At 41.0% G+C, this 25,028-nt stretch overlaps 2 protein-coding genes across 5 annotated transcripts in view; both read left to right on the top strand.

The window, feature by feature from the left end:
* Nucleotides 1-25,028, top strand: part of nek2 (NIMA-related kinase 2) — a 527,130-nt gene that overhangs the window by 390,884 nt on the left and 111,218 nt on the right. The window lies entirely within an intron of this gene.
* Nucleotides 1,514-24,641, top strand: rd3 (retinal degeneration 3, GUCY2D regulator). Of its 3 annotated transcripts, none has more exons than XM_048600608.1 (4): nt 1,515-1,836; nt 4,962-5,025; nt 14,633-14,947; nt 24,002-24,641. In XM_048600608.1, exons 3-4 carry the CDS (start codon nt 14,652-14,654, stop codon nt 24,297-24,299), a joined length of 594 nt encoding a protein of 197 aa, XP_048456565.1. In that variant the 5' UTR covers nt 1,515-1,836; nt 4,962-5,025; nt 14,633-14,651; the 3' UTR covers nt 24,300-24,641. The 3 variants fall into 3 exon arrangements, with proteins under 3 accessions (XP_048456567.1, XP_048456565.1, XP_048456566.1); XM_048600609.1 differs by lacking the exon at nt 1,515-1,836 and adding an exon at nt 4,250-4,343; XM_048600610.1 differs by lacking the exon at nt 4,962-5,025 and having other exon boundaries at nt 1,514-1,836.

Below are 25,028 nucleotides of genomic sequence, written 5' to 3'. Positions count from 1 at the left end.
AGTCCATGCCAAACATAATCCCAAACTAAACTAATCCCACCTGCCTGCTCCTGGCCTATATCTCTCAAAACCTTTGTTATTCACGTACTTACCTAAAAATCTCTTTTCAATGTTGTAACTGTTGATTCCCTGTACAAACCACCATCTGTGTAAAGGAATTTGCCCCTCATGTCTCCTTTAAATCTCTCTCCTCTCACCTTAAAAATATACCCCCAGTCTTGAAATCCCTCATCCCGGGGAAAAGACACTTAACGTTAACTCTATCTATACCCCTCATGGTTTTATACACTTCTATGATGTTACCTTTCTACCTCCCACTCTCCAATGAAAAAAGATCCCAGCCTATTCAGCCTTTCTTTATAACTCAAACCTTCCATAACCAGCAACATTCTGGTAAATCTCTTCTGAACCCTCTCTGGCTTAATAATATCCTTCATTTAACAGGGCAACCAGAACTGGACACAGTACTCCAGAGGCAGTTTCACCAATGTCTTGTACAACCTCAACATGACTTCCCAATTCCTATACCTATCGGGGTAGAGTTTTGTCAAATAAATTCTGTTGCTGTACACTCACGAGGAATGACAAACTCAAATCACTACATTGTTGAAAACAGAACTGACCAATTAAATGCTCACTTTTGAGGAGTAGCTCAATCAGCCTGACTCCTGGTAAGCACAAGCTTTGATGACTATCTTAAGGTGATAGGCTTGAGTTATGCTCTTCCCACAAGAGTACAATTTTCTCCATATCCATTATATATAAAGCTTTCACGATAAAAATCCATCCATCCAGCCAGCTGAGCTAACCCACACCACCTTAAAATAAATATGATCAGAATTAGAAAATAGCACTATCAAGGAGCACATGGCAGAAGAAGATGGAACTATTACTTTGCTTTACAATCTTTTTTGCAATCAATTCAGATTTCCAGTGTTTATGGTGCATTAAACAATATCTTACACTTTTTCCAGCCCTTGGTCGACTGTTATGTGCAACACATTGGATTCAACCCTTAACATATAGTATTTAACATTTGGAAGTGCTTTGAACGTATTGAAGTAGGAAAGATTTCCAATTTGTCCTAACAAGAACAAAAAAGCAAAAAGGAAGTTAAATATGGAAACTAAAATGCGAAACAAAGGAAACAAAACAAAAAAAAAACAAACTACCAATAATAGGACAGCTAAGATGATGGAAAGCCTCTCGTAACTACTAAAGAGGATTATTCCAAACTCTTGAGTCCCTGCTTTTTTTACGTAACAATTTATAATCATCTAGTTTAAGCAAGGCGTAATGTGTTAAACAAGAATCCAACCATTAACAACTTGATTCCAGGAAGCCGCATATTTCGATCTGGGAAGTAATTGATACTATCTACTTAATGACCCATGTCCCAATTTCGTGCTGATGAAACAAGATAAAGATGACTAATTGCCTGTTTATTTGGATGTGCATGAATTCTCGCCTACCTTATCGCACCGTGACTGCAACTTCACCCAGTCCCTTTCTATCCAGGGTTGCGCAACACGGTTCGCTACAGACAAAGCTTATTGTGGAAATCGGCTTAGACAGTCTCTATAGCAACTGCGAATCATAACAGAAGAGTGAGGGCTTCATCAGTGAATCATCTTCGTGATGGTAAAACCGAGGCAAATAGGTCCTGAGAAGGAGGACTCTTACCGTTCTCTTTCTGACCTGGTCCGCCCAACGCTCACTTTGAGCATCAAAAAACTCGAAATCCCCGCATGGGATCTGATTGAATGTTCCACATCCCAGGCAGATCAGCGCACTTTCAGATGGTTTCTAAATAAGGAGGCTCGGCTCTTGACGAGAGTAAGCGATGCACTTTGTTTATTGTCTGTAATGTTGATGTTTGTGAACTCATCGGCTCTGTTTATATGAATACTTTTGTGAACAGTAGAGCAGTCAACTGGAAACTATTGTTCCTTTTGTTTCCATTTGAAATTGAGGCTTACCTTTTGGTGTTATTACCCAAGGAGAGAGAAAAAAATAGTAAAACAAAACCAGTATTATGAAGCAATATTCATTCTCCATGATATAATGTGCCTAATAATAACTCTACATTAACTAGTATCAGTCAGCATAAGGGCAGTGAATTTCTTGTGTTCTGCGACCATATTTTCATTCAGTAATGAGCCAGTTTAAAAGGTGTGTGGACATTTAGCTGAATAGCAAATGAGATTCTAAAGGCCGACTTCATCAAGATAAGTCTGCCCAGGTTGAATGGGAAAGTCTGTTAAATGAGTAAAATCACATTGGATCAGCGGGAGCTGTTCAGAGATTTTAACGTGTTACAGACAAATTTAAACCGGTTAGGATTAAGAGTTCGATTTGACAACAACGGAACCTTGGGTAGCTAAAGTCACATCAGACAATATCAAATTGAGGAGAGAAAGCATACAAAAATGAAAACTAAAACACAGATCCCAAGATTTAAAAAAAAGACAAGTATCGACAGCAACAGCTACAAAACGGGGATGTGGAAATAAAATGACATGAGATTTCAAAACCATTCCGATTATTTATAAATGAATGAGGAAAGTTGACGTGTCAGGAGTGATTTGGGCCGCTTTAACGATATCACTTATCAGCTTATGAAAAAAAAAACGCGGACATGCTGAATAATTACATTGCATCACTACTTACAGGAAAAGGAGAGGATAGCATGATGGACATTCTAAGGTCACTAACAGTGGACTAGGGATTTGCAATCAAATTAATAGCAATGAACGCCTTTAGATGTATGTCTATATATATATTGTGTCTCCATGTTCTTCCTACCACAATGAATCATCCCACGTTTATATGCATTGAGATTAATCTGCCATTTGCCTGCCCATTCCACAAAATTGTAGACTCATGGATTTAGAGATGTTTATAGTGCTGATCAACAAAAATCTGACTGCACTAATCCCGTTTTCCAGCTTTTGCTTTGTAGCCCTGGAAGCTGTGGCAACACAACCGAATATCTAAATGCTGCTTATAAGAGTGAGTGTCTGAACTAACCACACTTCCAGCAGTGATTTCCAAACTCCCACCACCCTCTGAAAAACAATCCCATTCAAATCTCCCTTTAGCCTTCAACTACTTCCGACATTTATTTTTCCCCTAGTGAATTTAACAGATGTGTCACTGAGTGAAAAACAATTGTTATACGTAGCTATACATATATATTCATTGACTGTTTTAGACTCGCAATAATCCACCAGAAACTTCTCAGGTGTCAATGTTAGAAAATCACCGTTTCATGCAGCTCCTGGTGGGTTTGGAATATTAAATGTGAAAAAAACCTGATACAGTGACGTCAGTTTCCAAGGGAGAGGAAATCTTTCCACAATAGAATCGAGGGTTACACCTGTCCTACAAGATGTGTTCATGACTTTCCATGTAGCCAATAGTCTGTAGCTCATTCTGCGGTTACCTGCAATGCCAACATTTGTTTCTGGTAACTGTTTCTACCCTTCTTGTAAGACCTTGCAGGTCACGTGGTTTAACAGTGCTGAATCCAATTGCCTTTTAAACAAGACAGTTTTAGAATAGAGGTTCGTTTAGGGGTCGGCACTGCAACAGTCAACATCTACTGACAATATCAATTCGACTAACTCCAGGTTACAAAGAGAAAGCCTCTGACCCCTGACACAAAGACACCAAACTTGTATTTATGCTCTCTGAAAATAAAACTTCCATCAAAACAGTGAAGCAGACAGAATTCGTTTGCCAGCAAAACCTCCAGAAGACTTTCAAAGAGATTTTAAGTGTGGGAAAAAAAAGACCTGCTGCCAATCCTCAACTACTGATTAGCCAATCAAATCATCCCCACAAAAGAATTCCACATTGCGACTTCCAATTTTAAACTCCATTTGAAAAACAGGGACATTATTAAAGTGGCATCCTGGTTACTTTGTACTTAAATTGTTATTAATTGAATAATCACTTTATCCCTTCATGTATTCTTGTAAGACTGCCTGTATCACAGTGTTACCCTGGATCTTAAAGCATGTGAAATACACACTACTTCTGGTTTAATGTTAACAGATGTTGTTACAGCCCTTACAACGTCAAAGTCCACAAACAGTATGTGAGTGGGGGAGAAACATGCTCCCTCTTTTAAAGGGAGAAAACTAATTCCAATGTGTTTATGGACAAATGGTCAGAAAAAGGAGAGAGATTTGTTTTAAACCTTGCAAACGGTTCATAACAAAATGTCCGACTGTGTTTCTTCTTTACTGTCTAAAACATTAAATAACAAGATTCAGGAACAAGCTTTCAGTCTTTTCAACTGTTTCATAATCTGAAGACTGTTCTTCTGAAAGATTCAGGTAAACTTTCATAGCTTTACCTGGCAGAACCTATCAAATTACTTTGGGCACTTCATCTTTCTCAAATGATACAAAGTATCTCTCAACTCCTTCTTCTGTAAATGTAATAATTAAATTGAAGATTCTTGGTTAAAGTCAAACTTCCACATGAGAACTTCCTCCTCATCCAAACGATTAGACTCCAACACCCAATGATCCAAGAGTCTCTTTATGCGAGTAATTGCTTTGAGTTCGTTCTCTGTGAAGCTCTGTCTCTTTTCTTAGCCTTTTCTTAACTTGCTACCCTCTCTCTCTCTTTGAAGTTCAGTTTGAAACCTTCATATTTCTTTCTTTTCTTGATCAATCCTTTTCATTCCAAATTTCAAATCTTTTGCTTTTCCTTATCTCTTTCTTGTTTGATCTATTTCATTTTTCTTGCTGCTCCCACTGCAATTGAATTCCATCTAATTCAACATAACCACCATTTGGATTAATTTTCTTCCTTCCATTTTCAAATCCAGCACCAGTACCTCAATCATGTCTGATTTATTTATTTATTTATTTTGCTTCTGCTTTTAATTCTGGATAGAATTTTTCTGCTAATACTAGTAAACTTTCCTTGTTTTAATTTCTTTGCAGATTTTTCAGGGATATATCTACTTTGTTTCTCCAGAAAAGCTGGAAGATCTGTAAAGCCATTTCGGTATGTGTAGCAAAATTCACTGCGAAAACTCAGTCGGTCCTGGCACTTTTTGTGGATTTCAGATCCTGCAAGTGCCACTCAAATTGTGTTATCATCTCTGTTGATAAGCCAGATTTATATTACATTTTGGATAGAGATCAATACTTTATCTGCAGAAACATTGAGATACCAGGCACTTGCTGAAGTAAGAAAACCATAAGATTCTATAGCTCTGAACAAAAATAAACTTAACAATACAAGGTTAGAACAGTAAATCAACCTAAAATTTATATACAACTTTGTAGAGTACATGCACTCTAACATCTAGACTTGACAATGGGTTAACAGACAAACTGTGGTTGAACACCCCACAGAGCACATTAAATAGCTAATATCCGCAGGACAGGTCTATTTCTCAGCAATTCCCAGATGTTAGACACACGGTGGGTAACCAAATCTCATGAAACCTGTCTCCTTTACAACAGATTCAAATTCTTCACCTTTGAAGACCTAGGTCGGGAACTCTCCCAAATGCCAATGATTATGCATGTCCAGGTAGTCCAGTCTTTTCCCTTGAGACTGTGTTGCATTGGAATTTTGAGACTGCACACCATTCATGGGTACTGTTATTAAACAGCTAGCTTCACTAAGCTGGCACTAACCCTGGTACGTCTTTGAGCTTTAATATTTCTCAGCCGTGCCAAGCAGTTATTGTTTATGGGCTTCCTTCATGCCCACTCCCAGCTGTATTGAACTATCAGTGGCTTTCAGGGACTTCTTCCCTTAACTGCATGGAGTCTGCTTCACTTGTGCTACCTGAAGCCAGTTCCTTCCTTCAGCATTCTCACGGCTTCAACCTGCCATGACCTTCTCCCAGCAAACACACACCCAGATTAGGTGAAATCATAGGATTGTCTTATGCTCCATCTGTCTCCATGATGACACTACCTGGTGCTTTTAACTTGACCTTTAAAGTTTAGTATTCCCACTTGCAATTTCTTCTTCATGAAGTTGTAAGTTTTACACCCTTTCAAAGCTCTGTTTTCAAGCCAATTTAGTTCTAACACCCAAGATAAATAAACTCTTCTATTCTGATTCAAATAAGCAAACATGCATATCCTATTAAATTAGCATGAATCAATGTTTGATATACACCAGACTTCAGTGTGTTTCATTTGCAATTATCCCATTTTCTACTATTAAACATTTATCCCCAAAACTAAAAAAGATGTGCTAAAACACAATCAACCCTTAATTATATACTTATAACACTTATATTTGGGAATATTTAATACCAAGCCTTGCCCTTCACAGAAACAGGTCACTGTTATAGCCACAACTTCACATTTGCACATGTCTATGTAACTGTAACTCAATCTTATCACATTCATGTATTCACATACACGTACATTGACGCAATTTAGACTACTACTTAGTACCTTCCTATGATGCCCCTAATAACATTCTATTCTTTATTTATATAACTATTCTAGTGCTATAAATCTGTCAATATTCTGTGTGGCTTAGTCTTGATGATGATGTTTTATGATGACCATGAAACTGTTGTTGATTGTCAGAAAATCCATCTGGTTCACTAATTACTAATTCACTAATACTTCAGGGAAGAAAACTGCTGTCGGGCCTACATGTGACTCCAGACCGTCAGCAATGCGGTTGACTATTAACTGCCATCTGGCCAATTAAGGATTGGCAATAAATGCTGGCCCAGCCAGTGATGCCTACATCCCATGAATGAATAAACAAAGTCTTCCTCCATAATATTTCCTCTTAATTAATGCATCACTACCAAGTTACCTCAACCCGTCCACAACAGCATGAACAAATTGTCTTGCAAGAAATTCAGATCAGCCATGATCTTATCTATATGCTCACATATATACATTTATTCTAAGAGTGAGAAAAACTAATTGCGTTATTGGACACATTATGGGGACAAGTTGTCTTCAGTTCTGTTTGTTCCATAATTGATATAGATACAGGTATATTGTACTCTTATTTATTAAATCATTATTAATTGTTTGTATTTATGGAATAAAATTGTGCCAAATACCTATATTACTCAAAACACAACATTATAAGCTTTTGTTTAAACAGTAGGTGCCTTACACATGAACCAAGCTGCTTGAACAGCCATTGACTCGAATTAAAACAAGTTAAAAAACAATGTTGGAACATTATACAGAAGAATATGAGATACTAACTTGAACACATCCAAATGGAGTCAAATTGTATTGTCATGAGATTAACAGAAGATTTCATGAATGACTGAACAGACACTGTTACATTTTGCATCCTAATTTTAGCTGGAGATTCCGTGAAAGATTTACTGCAACTTAAAAAGTTCTTTCACCTATTCTCCCAGATTCTCAAAAGATTACTCACTATTGAAGAAGTCTGCTAAATTCCTTTATAAAGCAGCACTTTCCACTTCCCTCCTACTATTCTAACCTAAAAACATTCAGACAAATTATTTCAATGATCTCTGTGCTCATCCCACTTTTGCTTCACACGAGATAGTTGATTGAGATTTTTGGAAACTATCTTTAACAATGTTTTAACACCACACCCATCCTTTGAGCAAGCTACCATACTTGTCTATATTTCTGATCTACTACATCTATGAAGTGCAGTCTCAGTGAGAGGTGAGTCACTGGAATTGTGCCACCTGGTGTATTAGCTTCTGACACTCTTCTCTTGCCATGACATGAGATTCAGAGTCCAGGTCTGAAGCCCATCCTGTGGAGGCATTGAAAGGGGTGCAAGGGAAGAATGTTTCTGTAGAGAATCAATGATTATCTATATACTTCCATAGTAACCCACTGGCGCTGGGAACAAACATAGTGAAGATACTGATCAGTGTTAGCTCGTTCCAAAGCATCTCCATCAGGACTTGGAAATGACAAAATCATGCATTATATTGCACCTTTAACATAGTAACAGAATAGGAGCATTGTTGATAATCAGTCACTAAGCCACAGAAAGAGATATCAGAACAAATGGTCAAAATCTTTGTGAAACAGGCAGGGTCTAAGAAGCATTTTAAAAGGAGGAATGTTGAAAGGGTTTAGAGAAGGAATGCTAGAGTTTAGCACAAAACCAACTAATTCAAAAGCCTTCTATTGAAACAGTGGCATCTTCAATACCAGAAGCCACCAATGCTGGAAAAGCTGCTCTTTAATGCTGCAGAAGTACTCCAGGCTGTCATAGGCTCGAGCATGTTGATGTAGTTGTGGGACTTTTTCTGTATGGTGTTGCAGATGTACGTAGTAAATACCAACCACTTATTTGTTTATTTAAAAATGTATCTACACCACTTCTTTACAATTAAAACAAAACATTAGAGCTACTGGAAATCTGAAACAAAAACAGAGTGGAGTGTCGCCCCTGGGTTTCTTGGATAACATTGGTTATTTCTGCACCTTCTGTGGCATTTTTCCTGTCTTCGACATCTTGGTCTTTGTTCAGTGTTTCGCTCCCTGATGGTGCTTCCTGTGTATAAGCTATTCTTCCCCCAAAGTGGTTGCCTTTGTTCTGGGGCTTGGACAATTGTGTGTCTTGATGCAGTTGGTAACAAAGTGGCAAGTGTGCGTCAGGCAGTTGATTATTCAGATAAGCAGCTTGGATGGTCAGGAGTCTGGCCATTGTCTACTGCTCAATCACTTGTTAATATGTTTGTATGGAAATTGTGGCAATGCTGTGGCTTTGGGAGGTTATTTTGTCTTTATTTTTGAAGAGCAGTTTTAAGGAAGAGGTAGTGAGCAATCTACCAGAACCACTAGAGCAAATAGCTTGTAAGGCCTTGGGGCTTTCTTTATATAAACTGGAAAAATAGAAGCTGTGGGTGTGAAGAGATGTTCCCACAGAACCATAATCTTTAGTTTAGCTTTGAACAGAAGCTGAAGGAGTTGTCAAAAGCTGTCAGTTCTCTCTTTGCTACAGCTGAAAGCTGGAGTTCTCTTTCTCTCAGAATTGTCTTTTGATGTCCTGCATTGGAGAACTGCATGTGAGACAATCTGTTTTCTGAATTTGCCTTTTGCTATATCTGTGTTAATGGCATGATGCTATGCTGGAACAGTTAATTAGTAATAGTTACTGTATCTATTGTTCTGTTGTTTTCCAGTGGAGTTAAGATATTCCAATTCCTTCTTTCTATTGTTGTATTTTACCTATAGTGGATGAATAAAATCTGTTTTGCTTTAAATCCGGTAGATTAATCAATCGAATTGCATCTAGAATGCAACCTTACATTTACCTTTTAAAATAACAAAAAGTTAGGGCCTAGGCTATCTTCTGAATAATTTGAGGGGGTTTGGTCTGGTCCATAACAATATCCAATAGGATTTTGTCCATCCCATTTGACGGTTATGATGTGCATTTATTTTCCCTGTCTGAACATTTATTAGAATGAAATTTATTAATGGAGCACTGGCATCATCCTGGTACATTACTCCTACCTTCAGGAAAAGGAAAGGTGAAAATTCAAAGTGCAAAAATGAAATTAATTTTAATACTGTAATGAACCACATATACTTTTCCTTTTTGAATTATGAACTAGAAAATGGAAGTCTGACACTGCTATACAGCTTAAAAGTACAGGAGTTGTATTACCTGCAATCTGAAGATCAAGTGGGATTAGATGGTGTATGCTTTAGCAATACAAGACTATGGACAGAATCTTACAGGGGTCTGAGTGACATGGGCTATGGCAAGATTTCTGGCAGAATTGGACAAGTCCAGTGATGTTTTCTTAATATGTTGGGAACTTCACATGCATCGTTTATGTTTTTGCTAAGCAGTGAAGTAGGTTTCTCACTAGGCAGCAGAGAGTAGCCAATTAATGGGGTTATTGCTTGTTAAGGCAGAGTATTATCTGAATGGTTTGTTGGCCAACAATTGTCAGTGAAAGACGGGAGATCATCTTGCTACAGAGCTACGTTCATCTCTCACCTGCACCATGCGCCAGCAGCTTATGTGGCAAACACACTCCATGTGCACCACGCAATCAGTGACTACTCTTCACTGAAACACATGGAGAGACCCATCAGTCAGAGGGGTCCTGGCACAGTCAGTCAAGAGCATCCTCCCATACCAGTCCAGGGGATTGACCCTGTTCTTGATCAGGCCTCTGCAGTCTGCAGTACGAATCACAGTCAGCCCTATGGCTCCACAGTGGCCATTCTGAGGACATAAGGCAGCTCCCCACCACCTTCCCAAAGGCAGCTGGGGATGGGCAAGAAATGCTGGCCATCCAGCAATGCCTACACCCCAGAAATGAATATAACCAATACAACAGGTCGGAGCACAGAAACTAAGGGGAAAGGAAATGTGTTTGTGTCAGAAGTGGGAAGTGTTGGTGGGAGGGGTAGTTGTGAGGTGGGATGGGGTTGGGGGAGAGGTAAGGGGCTCCCCATATGGAATGGCAAGGAGACTTGGAAACCTATTTTCTGTGATTGGTGGCTGGAGGGTGGGCATTAGAGAATGATGGGAATGGGGTCATGCAGAGGGTTTCGTCCACAGTCGGGAGCACCAGGGCTTCAAGGAAAGGACAGCACATGACTGTGTGTGGCACGGTCACCTCATGTCAGGGTCTTGGGGGTGGGGGTGCAGTCATGGTGGTGTGTGGGCGGAGCAGGGCATGGGCCTGGGGGGAGTGTTGAGTGTGGGCAGGTGCAGGCTCATGTAGACATAGATTGGGCAAGGATGTGCGAAGGCTATGGGCAAGGGCTATGAGAAAGTGGACCTGGAGACTCAGGGCCTCACTGATACAGAAAGGCAGAGGCTGCAAATTACTGGCTGAAGAGTGTTTTGTGTCACCTTTCAACAAAGTGGAAATCAGGAATACGCAACGGAAGAAAGAGTGACTGTGACCATGAGAAAGACCTGCGGGGTTCCTGATCCCTAGCTGTCCAAACACATCAGCTCCCTCCATTCTCTGCATCTTCCTGTCCCAGGCATCACTGCCCAGGTCATTCCCACCAGCAAGTTTGGACACATAAGCCAGGGAAAGAACCGGGATATTTTAGGGCAAGGGGCAATGGTATCAGCAGGATCCATTGCCCTGAAAACATCTTCATTCCTCTTGCTTCCAGATGCTGTAGCTGGCTCTCAGCACAGCCATCCATTCAGTGTGGACATGAAGCTAGCCACCAAGCTGGTTCAGTTGCATTTGGGGCTAGAGAGGAGCTCAAACAAATGAATGAAGAGGCAAAACATTGAAAATATATACAAATGTGAAGATTTGTGGACAGTGCAATCTCACCCTTAACATGAAAATGCTCTCAACAGGTTTTGTTCCTTCTCTCCCTCCCCCCTATATCCTAGAGCAGTCCATGTTCTGCAGCTGGGCTAGAAGCAGCCAGCTTGGAAGTGGAGCCTGTTGGCCCTGGAGATTGGTTGGGTGACTCCAGGGACGTTTGTGCCTCTGTCTGTGCCATGCTGAGGTTGTCTTGCCAGAGGCAAGTGAACCGTCCTAGGCTTCCAAAGGGTGGAGGAGTGGGGGTGGGCTGGGTGGAGCTGGATTGGCCTGGTCACCTCTGGAGTGAGAGATTTCTGGGGAACCTGTGTGTGGTTTCCCTCTGCTGGCTGTGTGTCTCCTGACATAGCCCTTCCCCCTTTCTTAGGAAGGGCATCTTGAGTCCTTTCGTGACCCACTTCACCATGCCTTTGGTCCTGAGGACCACTGGGGTGGGGCAACAGATGGATGCACCTTTCCAGCAGATGCTGAGTGTGGGTGTCCATGGCAGCTGCCAACCAGTACATGGAGGCAGACAGATGAGCATGACTCAGAGATAGTAGGAACTGCAGATGCTGGAGAATCCGAGACAACAAGGTGCAGGGCTGGATGAACACAGCAGGCCAAGCAGTATCATAGGAGCAGAAAGGCTGACGTTTCGGGCCTAGACCCTTCATCAGAAAGGGGGGAGGGGAAGGGGGTTCTGAAATAAATTGGGAGAGAGTGGGAGGCGGATAGAAGATGGATAGAGGAGAGCATGACTCGCTGTCCTTCTCAGCAGTGAGGGTGCTTGCATCCCACATCTCTGTCTGCTCTTCCTATTCCTCCCTCTGCATGTGGACAAGGTCCTAGATTACTGACACCACTGCTGGGTCCTCTCCTGCCTAGGCCTGAGTAGGTACCTGGTCACTGGCAATCCCAGTGGCCTGGGGCAGTTCTCCCTCAATCAGCTGTGCAGCTTTTGTAGTGAGGGTCTCACCAACTTGTGCTTCCACACTTTCTAACGTTCTCACCGTTAGTATGTGAGGAAGTAAGGGGGTCGGTCACAGGAATCAACCTTTCAAATCCTTCCTCTGTGACCTCTGTTCTCTCATAATGGCTTTCGTGGGGAGCTGGTCATTTCTCTGCAGAGGTGGTGGACATCCTGGCAGTGCCCACAAAATAAGAGACAGGGAATATATTGTGGTCTGTGGTTATAAGTAAAAGTGACACTGGAGTTAGTGTGTGAGATGCAGTGGAATGAAAAGTGGTTCTTACTTGTTCTGAGGAAAGGTCACTCAACCCAGAACATTACCTCTGATTTCTCTCCACAGATGCTGCCAGACTTCCTTAGCTGCTCCAGAAATTTCTATTTTGGTTCTTACTTGATTGGTGAGACATTAATGTTTCTGCAGCTCATTCTCTCCTTATAGGGGATAAGCAGTCTTTTGTGGGCTACCGTCTCCTGGATTGACAGAAAGGAAGGGATGAAGCAAGATGAAATTGGGTGGCACGGTTGGTAGTGTAGCTGCAGGTAGGGGAAAGGTGCTGAGGTGTTCAGAGAGAGTGAGTAGGCAGAGCTGAGGGCATGCAGGGCTAGTGGTGTGGGAGATTGTGGATCAACGAGAACAAGTGAAGAAAAGTGTTACAGGCAGTAGTCAGAGTGGCAGAGCAGGCAAGTGGGTGATAGATCAAGGGTGAAGTAGAGAGAAGAGTGTGGCACTTACACTGGCAGAGCGGAAGACATCATTGACCTTCTTGAGGCACTGCTGGCCTTTCCACCACACTGTTGAGATGGTACTGTCTTGGGTAGTAGCCTCAGATGAGGTTGCCAGAGCCTGGTGATATACTGCTTTCTGTCAGTCTTCTGAGAAGAGGATGCCCCTCGTTTGTATCACCTCTCCACCAGGACCACCTTGTCCCTTTTGGAGAATCACAGTACTATCTTTTCCTTCTTTGACATGTTCAGATACTGTCTCAACCAAGCCTAGCAGCTTCAGAATGCCAGTGCTCATCTGGGTGCTGAGCAGATTCTTAAATTTAATGTTGGCACCAGGATGTTGGTCTTTGGGCGAATGACCAGTGAGTAATTTGTGAAAACCCAATAAGCAATCCATTCTGGGAAAGGCGCATATTGATATGGGAATAGAATTATTCATGTGGGATATAATCAGGACACAGTAGGTAATTAATGAGGGGCATTTGGTAAGACACAGTGAGAAATCTTGCTAGGCCTTTTAGTGTGAACCCCTCAAAAACAAATTCAATGTAATTTGCATTCAGGGCTGAATCTTACAGCATTTAGTTATTTTATGCCCTATGTTACTTTTTGGAACGGAGGGATGGATATTTTGAGACAGAGTGCATCTAGATTCTTTGAGTTAAGGAAAAACTGTCCAATGACAGCCTATGAATTGGTCCAATTACAATTTGAAACAGACCTGTTAATGGACTAATGTTTTTTTCGACTGTGGATTGAAAAGGAAGCTATTATTTTAAAGCAAGGTGACTGTGAGCAAATAGATGGCTGCAGTTTTTAAAACTATGTTCTCTGGAGCACACTGTGACTTATATGCTGTACAATGTTGCTTTCTTCTGGAATATTGAAGGTAGAAGCAAACAACACAGAGCCAGTGTATTCAGAACTGAGAGAAAACCACTTGGCAACAACTTCTGATTGTCTCCTGACCAGGTGACCATTGTTTTGGTAGGAGCAGTGTAGCAGACAACTACTTAGCTTGTAAAGAGAAAGTATAAAAAAAACTGTCTCTCTCGTACGTTGAGGTACTAGAAAGTCTCCAGTAACTGCCAGCTATCTTCCATTCACTTTTCTCTGAAAATTCCCTGTTGAAAAAGGAATAAAATCCTATCTAAAGACTATTCTCAACTAGAGAATAAAAGAGAGCACTGATGTGCCAACAATCTTGTGTCAATACCAAAAACTCGAAAGAAAGGGCAGTTCATTAAATCCTGAGATCCAGACTGGTGCTATTGAACTGTAATCCCTGGTCTTTATCTTTTTCCACCCTTAATATTCATGTCTTGCTTGTATTGTGTGTCTGTCTGTTTGTGAAGAAGGGAATTTAAGAAGGTATAGAGTTGCAGGGTTGTAAGTTAGCAACTGATGTTTCCTAATTGCTATTGTTAAAGAATAGTAGTTTGTAATAAACAGTTATTTTCCTGTTAAGTACAGGTGAGTACTTTCTTTTAGCCTGAGTTTGTCAGTTAGATAAACTGGGGATTTTGGGTAGTTTGACTAAATCTTTTCACATTTGTGATGTCTATGGGAATAATGGGGCTTGATGTCCAATCAATCATGACAAAAAGTAAGGAACTGCAATATGTCATTAAGAGCGAACTGTGTAGATCATTAAATCTTCCTTTTTGTACTTCCAGAATCCTGCATCAGTGAACAATGCCAATAACATCCTGGTTTAAATGGAGCAAGCCTATTCAAAATTACTCCCAGAGGAAACCCACAGATGTGATCATTGAAACCCTCATGATGGAACTTAGCTGGCAGATGAAACAAGCTGAGAAGATGCAGAGAGAACGGGAGAATGAGTACAGGAGGATAAAAACAGGAGTAGATTACAGCTGGCTGATCAGTCATCCCAAACATAGTTACGAAGTGTCTCCAAGAGAGAGGCTAGAACTTGAAGAGGCTTGTTCCAAAATCCACCCTTCTTACTGTGGGCCTCTGGTACTTAGGTAATGCTTCTGCACACTGATATTTATACAAATTGCATGGATCTTTCTACCAGCAGGTTTGCAAAATCTAAGCAAATTGAAGGATCTTAAAAGGCTAAATACATTAGAATCAGATTGAATGAACTGTTAAAGCTTTCCTGCCAGTTAAAAGACAGTCAGAATCTGTTGGGATGCAGGGGTCAAAAAACACAAGGTGTTGAATATTATGTTTTTTTTCACTAAGTATTGAGTTTTCTGGAGGGATTTCTGCCATGAAGCTTACTGAGATTGCTGGTTAACTACGTCTTAAAAACACACTTCATTAACCACCAACCCTGCCTTAATGACATCCCTCACATCCAATTCCAGCCCCATTTTTGTCACATGCTGGTCCCAGAGCAACTCGTCACTCAGTGAGTATTCTAGAATTCACCAACATCCCTCATGCCCATTCCTTCTTTAAAAATCTATTGGGTACCCAGTCAAGCCCTGTCAGTCCTGGGCTGCTCTGCATGGTTCTTGAAATTTGCCTCAGATGTGGCAAACAGGGTCAAACCACCTCGCTTTGTGTGCATGGACCTGTAGGTCCTGCTGGTTGGGGTGGCGCTGAGCTGGGACTTCTTTACCAACCACCACCAGCCACTCCAGGCCAGCAAAGAGGTCCATGACATGAGGTCATGGCCACCTTGTCTGAGGGTGCCACCAGGGTTAGAGAACTCTCAATTGTCTGGAGGAACTAACAACTCCATGGGAAGAAGGCTTTCTGACCTTGACCACTCTATCAGCATAATGTTCTCTTTGATACCTCATCCTCACTCCGTATTTGCTCCTGCTGTGCCTCCCATCAAAGCATTAGCTTTACCAGTCTCACTCTTCCATCAATTGCACTAACCCCGCAAGCCCTTTGTGCCACCTATTCTCTTGTTTGGGACACCTCCCCATCTGTATTCAAAGTACATAGTTATGCCAGCCACTTTCATCTTCTTTAATACCTGCATCTCTCTCATTCTAGGAGGAAAACAACCCCAAAAGGACAGAGAGAGTCAAGACAGATGGTGGGCTGCCCAACCTACAACTCCTCACCCGTTATGTGGAGACCATCCTGACTGTGACTAAGCCCGAGTGACTAAATGAATGTTTCCAAGGCCCTAGACATTAAACAAAGTCTGCCCTTGACTGCTGTATTGGGAGATCCTGAACAAAGACTATCCCCTTGACTGAGGCCTGCTTGACAGCCAAGACAATCTTCCTTCCTTTCTGTCAGTGATAACCCAAAACAGAAGTCAAATGAGTCTGGAGTCTGTGCCTGATGGGGCAAAGGCTAGGCAAGGCAATTCAAGGCAGAGATGTTCACAGCATCCAGGTAGGGTCACTATGAGTGAGTACAGTGACAGTGAGTGGAGAGCCTGAAGATGCAGACTACTCAGTCCACATGCTAGGTATGCGTCACTGAGTGCATAGTGTCCATGCAGTAGCATTACAATGATAATTGCTGAAACATCTTGCAAGTGGATTAGAGATGTGCTCTGAGGGATCTTAGGGACTGGCACATGTCTGATGCCCATGTTGATGGGAATGGGATATATGTGACCTGTTGCCTATGGTGTGTGCATTGAAATGTTGTTGGCCAGTGTCCAACATGGAGGTTGTTCAGAGAAAGCAATGAATTGAATCTGCCAGGTACCTGCAATGGTTTACATGTTGAATTTTCTTGATGACAAGCTTGTTTGGTGAGTTTTGTCAACAAGGTGTTTGTCCAGTAATAATCCCCGTTAACTGGCAACTCACCATGCCAATTGTGGAAAGCATAAAAGATGGAGCGAGATGCTCCCAACATGAAGGTTGCCTTCACTGGACTTTTTGTCTGATTCTGCCACTAATCTGATCATAGTTCACTTTTCTCAGATTCCTGGAACATTTTGCACCTAGCTTTGTTTTCCCTCATTTCTGAAGGGTGCCTGGCCACAGAAATCTCTGACTTCTGTTGTCTTCCTTCCCTATCCCCACTCTTGGAATCTAAGATCTCTGTGAGATGCACTTGGAATCCAATCCCACCAGCTGTGAGTCAGTGGGTGTTTCAGGCTGCCTAATTTTATATTGTTCGATACTGACCCCTTCACCCATTCTGGTGGGAGGTCAGCCAATGGAATTTAAAAGTGGCCTGAATATTAATATAGTACCACTTCTAGAAATGTAGGTCACTTACCAATTTTTTTTCCCCATGTATCTGCCCCAAAACTCCCCAGGATTAACATTGTGGCACATCCTTGTAAAATGACAATTTCAGTCATGTGCCAGATTAGGTGGATGTGCCTTTCTATCTCATCTGTTTCACTGCTGTTTCCTTCTTATTGTCCCGTTCTCTCAACTTTAATGAGTTGAGATAAAAAACTAATTCATTTTCATTCCAGCTTTTCTAATCATCATTTAATCACTACATGTTTGTCAATTAGGTCCTCAAGATCTGCTAATCTTTGTTCCAATGCAAATACTGAATTCAGTCACGCAAACTCTAACACTATATTCCCTGGAATATTAATTATGTGTTAAGTATACATCTCAAAGGACCACACCACTACTTATCCCATCTTTTGTCCTTCACAATGCAGGGTCTGAGACTCACTTCTGCATTTCCACCTTTGTGCACCTATCTATCCGTCTATATTTTTAACAAAATATTCCCACCCATGAGCTATTATGCTGTTAACTGCTGTCAATTTCATCCCAGTGCCCAGTTGATTTCCAGTGCTAATCCTCTCTTCATATCTTTCAGTTCTCATGTTATTTCTTTAGTAGTTTCATGGCACTAACCTGAAATTGGTGACTTGTTGTTTAAAGCACTTATAATACCATCGTTTGTTTATTGTGCTTTATAGATTTCCCAGTTGAGATCAAAAACAGTGGAATCAGTTTGATAGAGAGGTAACTGGGGGGAGAATGTGGACTAAGAAGTGGTAGAGGAGAAGAATAATTCCTTTATTCTTTTTAATGATAGGTTTGAAGAGATTGAGATAGTAATACATTTTGACAATTATGTGTTTTGAAACAATAATAAATTACCCTGAGATCAAATAAATTTCAAGTCGTTCTCCACATGTAAACAACTTCCTGCAAAAATATGAACAATACTTATCCAAAACAGGAAGTCATCTTGGAGGCAGTCAAAGAACAACATGGGTTTTATATCTCTTTTTATGCAATTTAAAGAAAGAGACCATTTAGTGTCTAATTTGATGCCAAGATGAACTTTGGGAGCTTATTATCCTTCAATCATTAGATGTACAATGACAGAGGCCTTGTATTTTAGTTAATATCCTGATACATTTTGATATTTATCCTGCAACAACATTTGCTTCCATTGTTTGCTTTTCCCAAACTATAACTTTTGTCCTGAAGTTTCTTTGTGATCAAAAGATGAGATTTGCAGCACATGAGTCTAACTAATTTTGATCTACCCAAATAGTTTAACCATAATGCCAACAATTGCTGTTCATCTATTTTGTATCAATGTAAAAGTATATCTATCTCTTTACTACATGAATCCTGCAAAATAAAATTTTGGAAGTGGAAATATAGAAAATCGGAGCAGGAGTAGGTCATTCAACCCTTTGAGTTCAGTCTGCCATTCAGTATGATCATGGCTGATCATCCAACTCAGTACCCTGTTCCTGCTTTCACCCCATATCCTTTGATCCCTTTAGGCCACAGGCTTATGTGTTAGATAAAGAGGATGGAGACTACACCATTGCTTTGATTTTTGCCTGCTGCTCTATGACCCATCATGCCAAAGCCAGCCTACACCTTGGCTGGATTTCTCTCCATATTGCGATGCCAACCTACAATCTCACTGAAAATGGAGTATGCACTAATGTCCTGATCACCTCCTCTGATCAGGCAGCATTCTCAGAAATATAATATACAGCATTACGATACAATCACGCAGCACAGTTTTCCAAACTGCTTCCAAACATAATCCTTAACTTCAGTATTATCACCAACGAGAAGAATTAAATCTTTTGAATGACCAACATTAGAAGTAAATACAAAGTACTGAATGTAAAGGCTCAAATTTGCTGTGATTAGTGTAAATTGCTTATCCTGATGGCTCTATATTACTAAAATGATTAATACCCTTTAATAGTGCGATTCAATGAGTTGAAAGTTTAAGAACAATTCTGTTTCATCTTGTTATACATTCAAGAACTTTTCATTCAGTATTTGGTAGGATGAACAGAATGCACGTTGCCGTAGGAGGTGCAGCAATAACTATCCAAGCTACAAATACAGACACTTCTTCTCAACAGCGCTAAGATTAAGAGCAACTTTTCTAAAAAAAACACTGGCTGATCATTCATGGTGCAACTCAGAAAACAGTAAAAAGAGGAGTGTTAAACGATATAAAGTGCAGTGTCTTAGAAACTCAATGACACCCTGCGATAGAGTCATGGTTGCAGAGTTGTACAGCATGGAAACAGACCCTTCAGTCCACCTCATTCATGCTGACCAGATATCCTAAATTAATCTAGTCACATTTGCCAACATTTGGCCCATATTCCTCCAAACCCTTTGTATTCATATATCCATCCAGGTGTCTTTTAAAAGTTTTAATTGTACCAGCCTCCACTACTTCCTCTGGCAGCTCATTCCATACACGCACCACCCCCTGCATGAAAATGTGGCTCCTTAGGTCCCTTTTAAATCTTGCCTCTAACACTTTAAACCTATGCCCTCTAGTTTTAGATTCCCCAACCCTGGGAAAAATACCTTGGCTATTCATGCTATCCATGCTCCTCATGATTTTAAAAGCTTCTATAAGTTCATCCCTCAGCCTCCAATGTTCCAGGGAAAATAGCCCCAGCCTAATCAGCCTCTCTCTACAGCTCAAATCCGCTTATACTGGCAACATCCTTATAAATCTCTTCTGCATCCTTTCAAGTTTCACAACATCTTTCCTATAGCAGAGAACCACAAGTGAAAGCAATATTCCAAAAGTGACCTAACCAATGTCCTAGGGATAGTAGAAACTGCAGATGCTGGACAATCTGAGGTAACAAGGTGTAGAGCCGGATGAACACAGCAGGCCAAGCAGCATCTGAAGAAGGGTCTAGGCCTGAAACGTCAGCCTTCCTGCTCCTCTGATGCTGCTTGGCCTGCTGTGTTCATCCAGCTCTACACCTTGTTATAACCAATGTCCTGTACAGCTGCAACATGACCTCTCAACTCCTATACTCAATACACTGACCAATAAAGGCGAGCACACCAAATGCCTTCTTCACTATCCTGTCTATCTGTGACTCCACTTTCAAGGAACTATCAACCTGCACTCCAAGGTTTCTTTGTTCGGCAACACTCCCCAGGACCTGCGCTGATTTACCTTATCAAAATGTAGCATCTCACATTTATCTAGATTAAACACCATCTGATCAAGATCCCATTGTAATCTGAGGCAACCTTCTTCGCTGTCCACTACACTGCCAATTTTGGTGTCATCTGCAAACTTACTGACCATACCTCCTATATTCACATCCTAATCATTTAAATAAATGACAAAAAGCAGTGGCCCCAGCATCAATCCTTGTGGCACACCACTGGTCACAGGCCTCCAGTCTGAAAAGCAACCCTCCACCACCACCCCGCTCTGTGGCCTACCTTTGAGTCAATTTTGTATCCAAATAGGAAGTTCTCCCTATATTCCATGTGATCTAACATTGTTCACCAGTCTACCATGAGGAACTTTGACAAAAGCCTTACTGAAGTCCATATAGTCCATGCCCCTTAGATTCAAAAGCAAATGGGTGTATCCAGTATGACAGGTGGGGTGTGTGCCCTAATTGTATGTCTGAAGTGCTGGACATCCAAGGTGCATGACAGAAGATATTACCTGCTGTAGACAAACAGGAGGCTGGAAGAACACTGCAGGCCAGGCAGCTTCTGGAGGAAAGGAGCAGTCAATGTTTCAGGTATTACCCTTCTACAGGACTGGATGTAGGGGTTGGGGGAGCTGCAGATAAAGGAGTGGGGGGGAAGGGGTGGAGGCAGAATGGTGATGATAGGTGGACACTGGTAGTAGGTACGACCTGGTTGGTTGGTGGGAGGGATGAATCCGGTTGGTGGCTGGAAGGGAGGGTCAGAAGATGGAATGGAAAGGAGAAGGTGGGGCTGGAAGGGGAGGCGGGGAATCGGTGGGAAGGTTATTTCAAGTTGGAGAACTCAATGTTGAGTCCTCTGGGCTGTAGGGTGCCTAGGTGGAAAATAAGATGTTGTTCTTCAAATTTGCATTCCAAGTGTTTAAAGAAAGGTGCTATGCTCTGGACCCTTTTATTTGAACATAATAAAGCAGGAGTAGGAAATTCAGCCCTTCAAGCCTGCTTGGTCATTTAATATGATCATGGCTGACCTCAATGTGGCTTCAACTTCACTTAGCTGTTGCTCTTCATAACCCTTCAACCCATAATTGATTAAAAATATGTCTAATTCCTCCTTAAACGTTTTGTGGATCCTGGAGTCCACTGTACTCTGGGGTAGTGAATTCCATGGATTCACAACTCAGAGAAGTAATTCCTCTGCATCTCTGTTTTAAATCTGCCACCCCATGGTCTAAAACTTTGATGTCTCATTCTCGATTGCCCCAAAAGGGGAAATGTCTGCTCTACGTCTACTTAGTCAATCCTCTTTAGAATCTTCTATCCCTCAATTAGATCTCCTTTCATCCTTCTAAACTCCAGAGAGTACAGGTCTAGGCTTCTCAATTTCTCCTCATAAGACAAGCCTTTCATCTCTGGAGTGAATCTAGCAAACCATTTATGATATTGGGCTGCCCCAGTGAATGACTTTTGTGTTACACTCACCAAACAACTCAAGTATTAATGGGCACAAAGAATAGTTCAGCTATTTCAAGGGTTCATTCACTACAATCAGATTAGTTGGTTTGACAATTGAGCAGCTTACTGGATATTTCTTGGCCTTTTTTTCATTGTGGAAACCAATTTCAAAGTGCTGACGGGGGAGTTTTTTTGCCATTGAAAGTAATTGTACTGAAGCCATGAGTAGTCTGTAGCCTTAGATGCCTGTAATCCATAAAGGAGAGTGTTACTAAGCTTTGCCACGTGCTACAGCCACAATGCAAATCCCAAATCAGGACCTAGGCACCAATATCTGTGCCTGTAAAGATTACTACAGTGCTGGCATCCTTTGCCAGAAGTCACATGATGCCAGGTTATACTTGAAATCACAAGCTTTTGAAATGTAGCCCCTTTGTCAGGTGAAGTGAGAGACAAGTACACAGACGTCTGACTTTGTCTGTCCCATTCGAACCCTGGCACCTCATGGCATCCTATGCAACAGAGACATTCAAGCCTGCACCAAATGATATCAGCAATATCTCACATTTTGTAGTCTGTAACACAGAGAACCAGGGGTCTCTGTGTGAGAAGGAAGCAAATTCTTGTAATCTCCACTTTAGATCACATTGGAGTGGCAAGGGTCAATGTGAGATCATGCAATTTATGTGAGAGTAGCATGTGCCTGCTACAAAGTGGGTGCATCTTGACCAGAGAAGGGTGCAGAATCATTTGGAAAAGTGTTCTGGGATGCCTTTTCTGGAAGACAGATGTATCAATCCCCTCTACTGGAGGGGTACTCTGAGAAAGCCTCTTAAGTATTTCTGGGGTCTTGTAAGCCAAAGAATTGCCTATTGACCACTGTGGGGTCCATGCTCTTAGTAAAAGAGCGGCTGCTGGGTAACAGTGAGGCTAAGGCTGCAGGAGGCTTTAGTATATGGATTGTCTCCCCTTGGACCTGAACAGATTAGGTAATAGCCTCAATTCTGGTATTTCCATAGCTACAGGTTCAGTTGAAAAGATGTACCCAGAGCTGAAACCAGATATTCCTTTGTCCTGCTCAATTCCTTTGAGGTGATGCCTCACTCCCAGCTGGCTTGCACTGGGAAAGAGTCTCTGACCCTACAGGAAATTGGAACATTGTTTCTCATCATATTTCACTGAAATTGCTGCTATTGTGATCGTCCGACTCAGTTGATCAACATTGTGGAATATCTCAATAAATGTAAAACTCATACTATTTCACTTCATACCAAATGTCACCAGATTTTTAAAAAAGCAGCAACCACAGGAAGTGCATGCAGTCCTAAGAACTTTAAGAAATTTAACCTTGTTAAAGAATCACTCATAATAATGACATTTGTCTTGTGTCTTGTCAGCTGGGCCTGGATGCAGTACTCAAGATGTGGTTTGACCATATCTCTGTACAGTTTGTTTATGACTTGCGACACATTGACTATATGTAACTGTTTTAGTCATGTTTCTACATTTGATTTTGCTTTGCTTTTGTTTAGTGTCAAGTCTATGAAGATGTTTTTCTTCTTGTACTGTCAATACCCGCCAACAACATTTGTTGTCAATATTTCCTTTTCCATCTTGTTTGGTACTTAGCCTTGTCTGCATTTTATTTCAATGATTGTTGATTTGACCATGTACTTTATCCAACACACTCTGGCCACTTCCTCCAATTCAATTTCTGCACTTGGGTAGAGGAACAAACACTATGATTTTCTGATCTTGAGTTTGCAATATATTTAGCTGTAGTTATGTTACTGAACAATTCAGTTCATTTGAGCTATAGCTTTTAATGTGCTGGTCACATCTTGCGCACACAGTTACTATTCTGTAGTGGACCTCAATGGTGAATGCTGCGAAACTATTTGACTGCAAGAAGCATCACCCCAGGACACAGGAGAATCACAGCTGAGTCCTCTCTTATCTGCACCTAGTATCTAGACAAGCTCACATTCACAGGTTTAACTTAAAAGTGATCAGGAGTGCCAACATTGATTATAATTTACTTAGTAGTGCAGCCTGATTTAACATATTTGCTATTAACCAATCAAAGTAAGTTTGTTGTGCTCAGTGGGGAACTACAGGAGAATTCAGGTGTGCTGACTTTCTCATCTTCACTGCCATGGAGCATGGTTTCTGCTGAGAGTGTAGGTTCACTTTGGGCACCTTAAGTCAAAGAACAAAATTATATATTTTAATAAAGATTTCTATTTGATCTCAGGTTTCGACAGGTGATTGCTGAATATGAGCCAGATGTTCACGAAGTAGTACAATTATTCCGGGCTGTTCTTCAGGATGCTTTTGAGCAAATGAAGGAAGATCAAGATACCAGTAAGCTAACCAGGCAATGGAACAAGAAACAGACATTGAGTCTCTCCACGACATTGTTTAAATCACGAGTAAGGATATATCCTTTCAGCAGTAATATCAAGACAGTGTCAGAAGATGTGGAGCAAGGCTTTGAGTCAGCCAGACGAGTATGGAGTATGCCGGAGTTCAAAACTGCTAAAGACTTCTGAAGGAGTGCACCATTTCTACTTTTCTAACAGACATTATGCTGTAGAAGTGATTAGATATCATATTTAAACACTAAACATTAGATTGATTCTTGTCTTTCAGTGATGTGACCGCTACGAATGTGCATGGCTTGCCCACTGTGAACTCACAGATACGAAGCTGGGTTACTTATTCTTGAGAATGTAGATGGAATTTGTTTCTGGCTATACTGTGAAATGAAGGATAATAGCTTAAATGCTTGTTTTAAACGGTAACTGATTTTCATCACTATTGAATACTATCCACACTTACTGCGGATAATTGTGATTTATTAGAATATGATATTGGTATTCTGTCAGTTTTTTGAGGACTAATAAAAAATCTATCAGTACTGTAAGTAATCTCACTGTAATCTTTTCCATAGATGAGTCTCTCTACAGCATTGTTGAAGTGAGAAATCCAGAATCATATGTTGATCATTTTCAGATGTATTTTGTAATGCTGCTTCATACCATGCACCTTGTTAAGCAATTTGAACAGTTAGAAATCATTTTTATTTTCATTGTCATCAAATATCATGAGCGAATGATAGTCAAGAATAAGCAGTGATGTGACTTTCCTCCCGAAGCCACTCCAACCCTCTCTCAATCAACATAAAGTTTCAAATAAGAGTTACATTCATTTTTCAGGAAATTAAATACTAATGGAATGCTTTGTACCCTTAGGAATTGTATTTTCTTGAAGCAGAGTGA

This window comes from Rhincodon typus, chromosome 9, assembly GCF_021869965.1.
Source record: "Rhincodon typus isolate 14 chromosome 9, sRhiTyp1.1, whole genome shotgun sequence".
Classification (NCBI taxonomy): domain Eukaryota; kingdom Metazoa; phylum Chordata; class Chondrichthyes; order Orectolobiformes; family Rhincodontidae; genus Rhincodon; species Rhincodon typus.
The sequence above is the reverse complement of the archived record's forward strand: the minus strand, read 5'-3'. Positions and strand labels throughout refer to the sequence as shown.

Excerpts from the sequence above, each read along its gene's own strand:
- rd3 (XM_048600610.1), top strand. The coding sequence starts at position 14,652 with ATGCCAATAACATCCTGGTTTAAATGGAGCAAGCCTATTCAAAATTAC. Across the intron at positions 14,948-24,001 it reads TGTGGGCCTCTGGTACTTAG|GTTTCGACAGGTGATTGCTG; the intron begins GTAATGCTTCTG and ends ATTTGATCTCAG.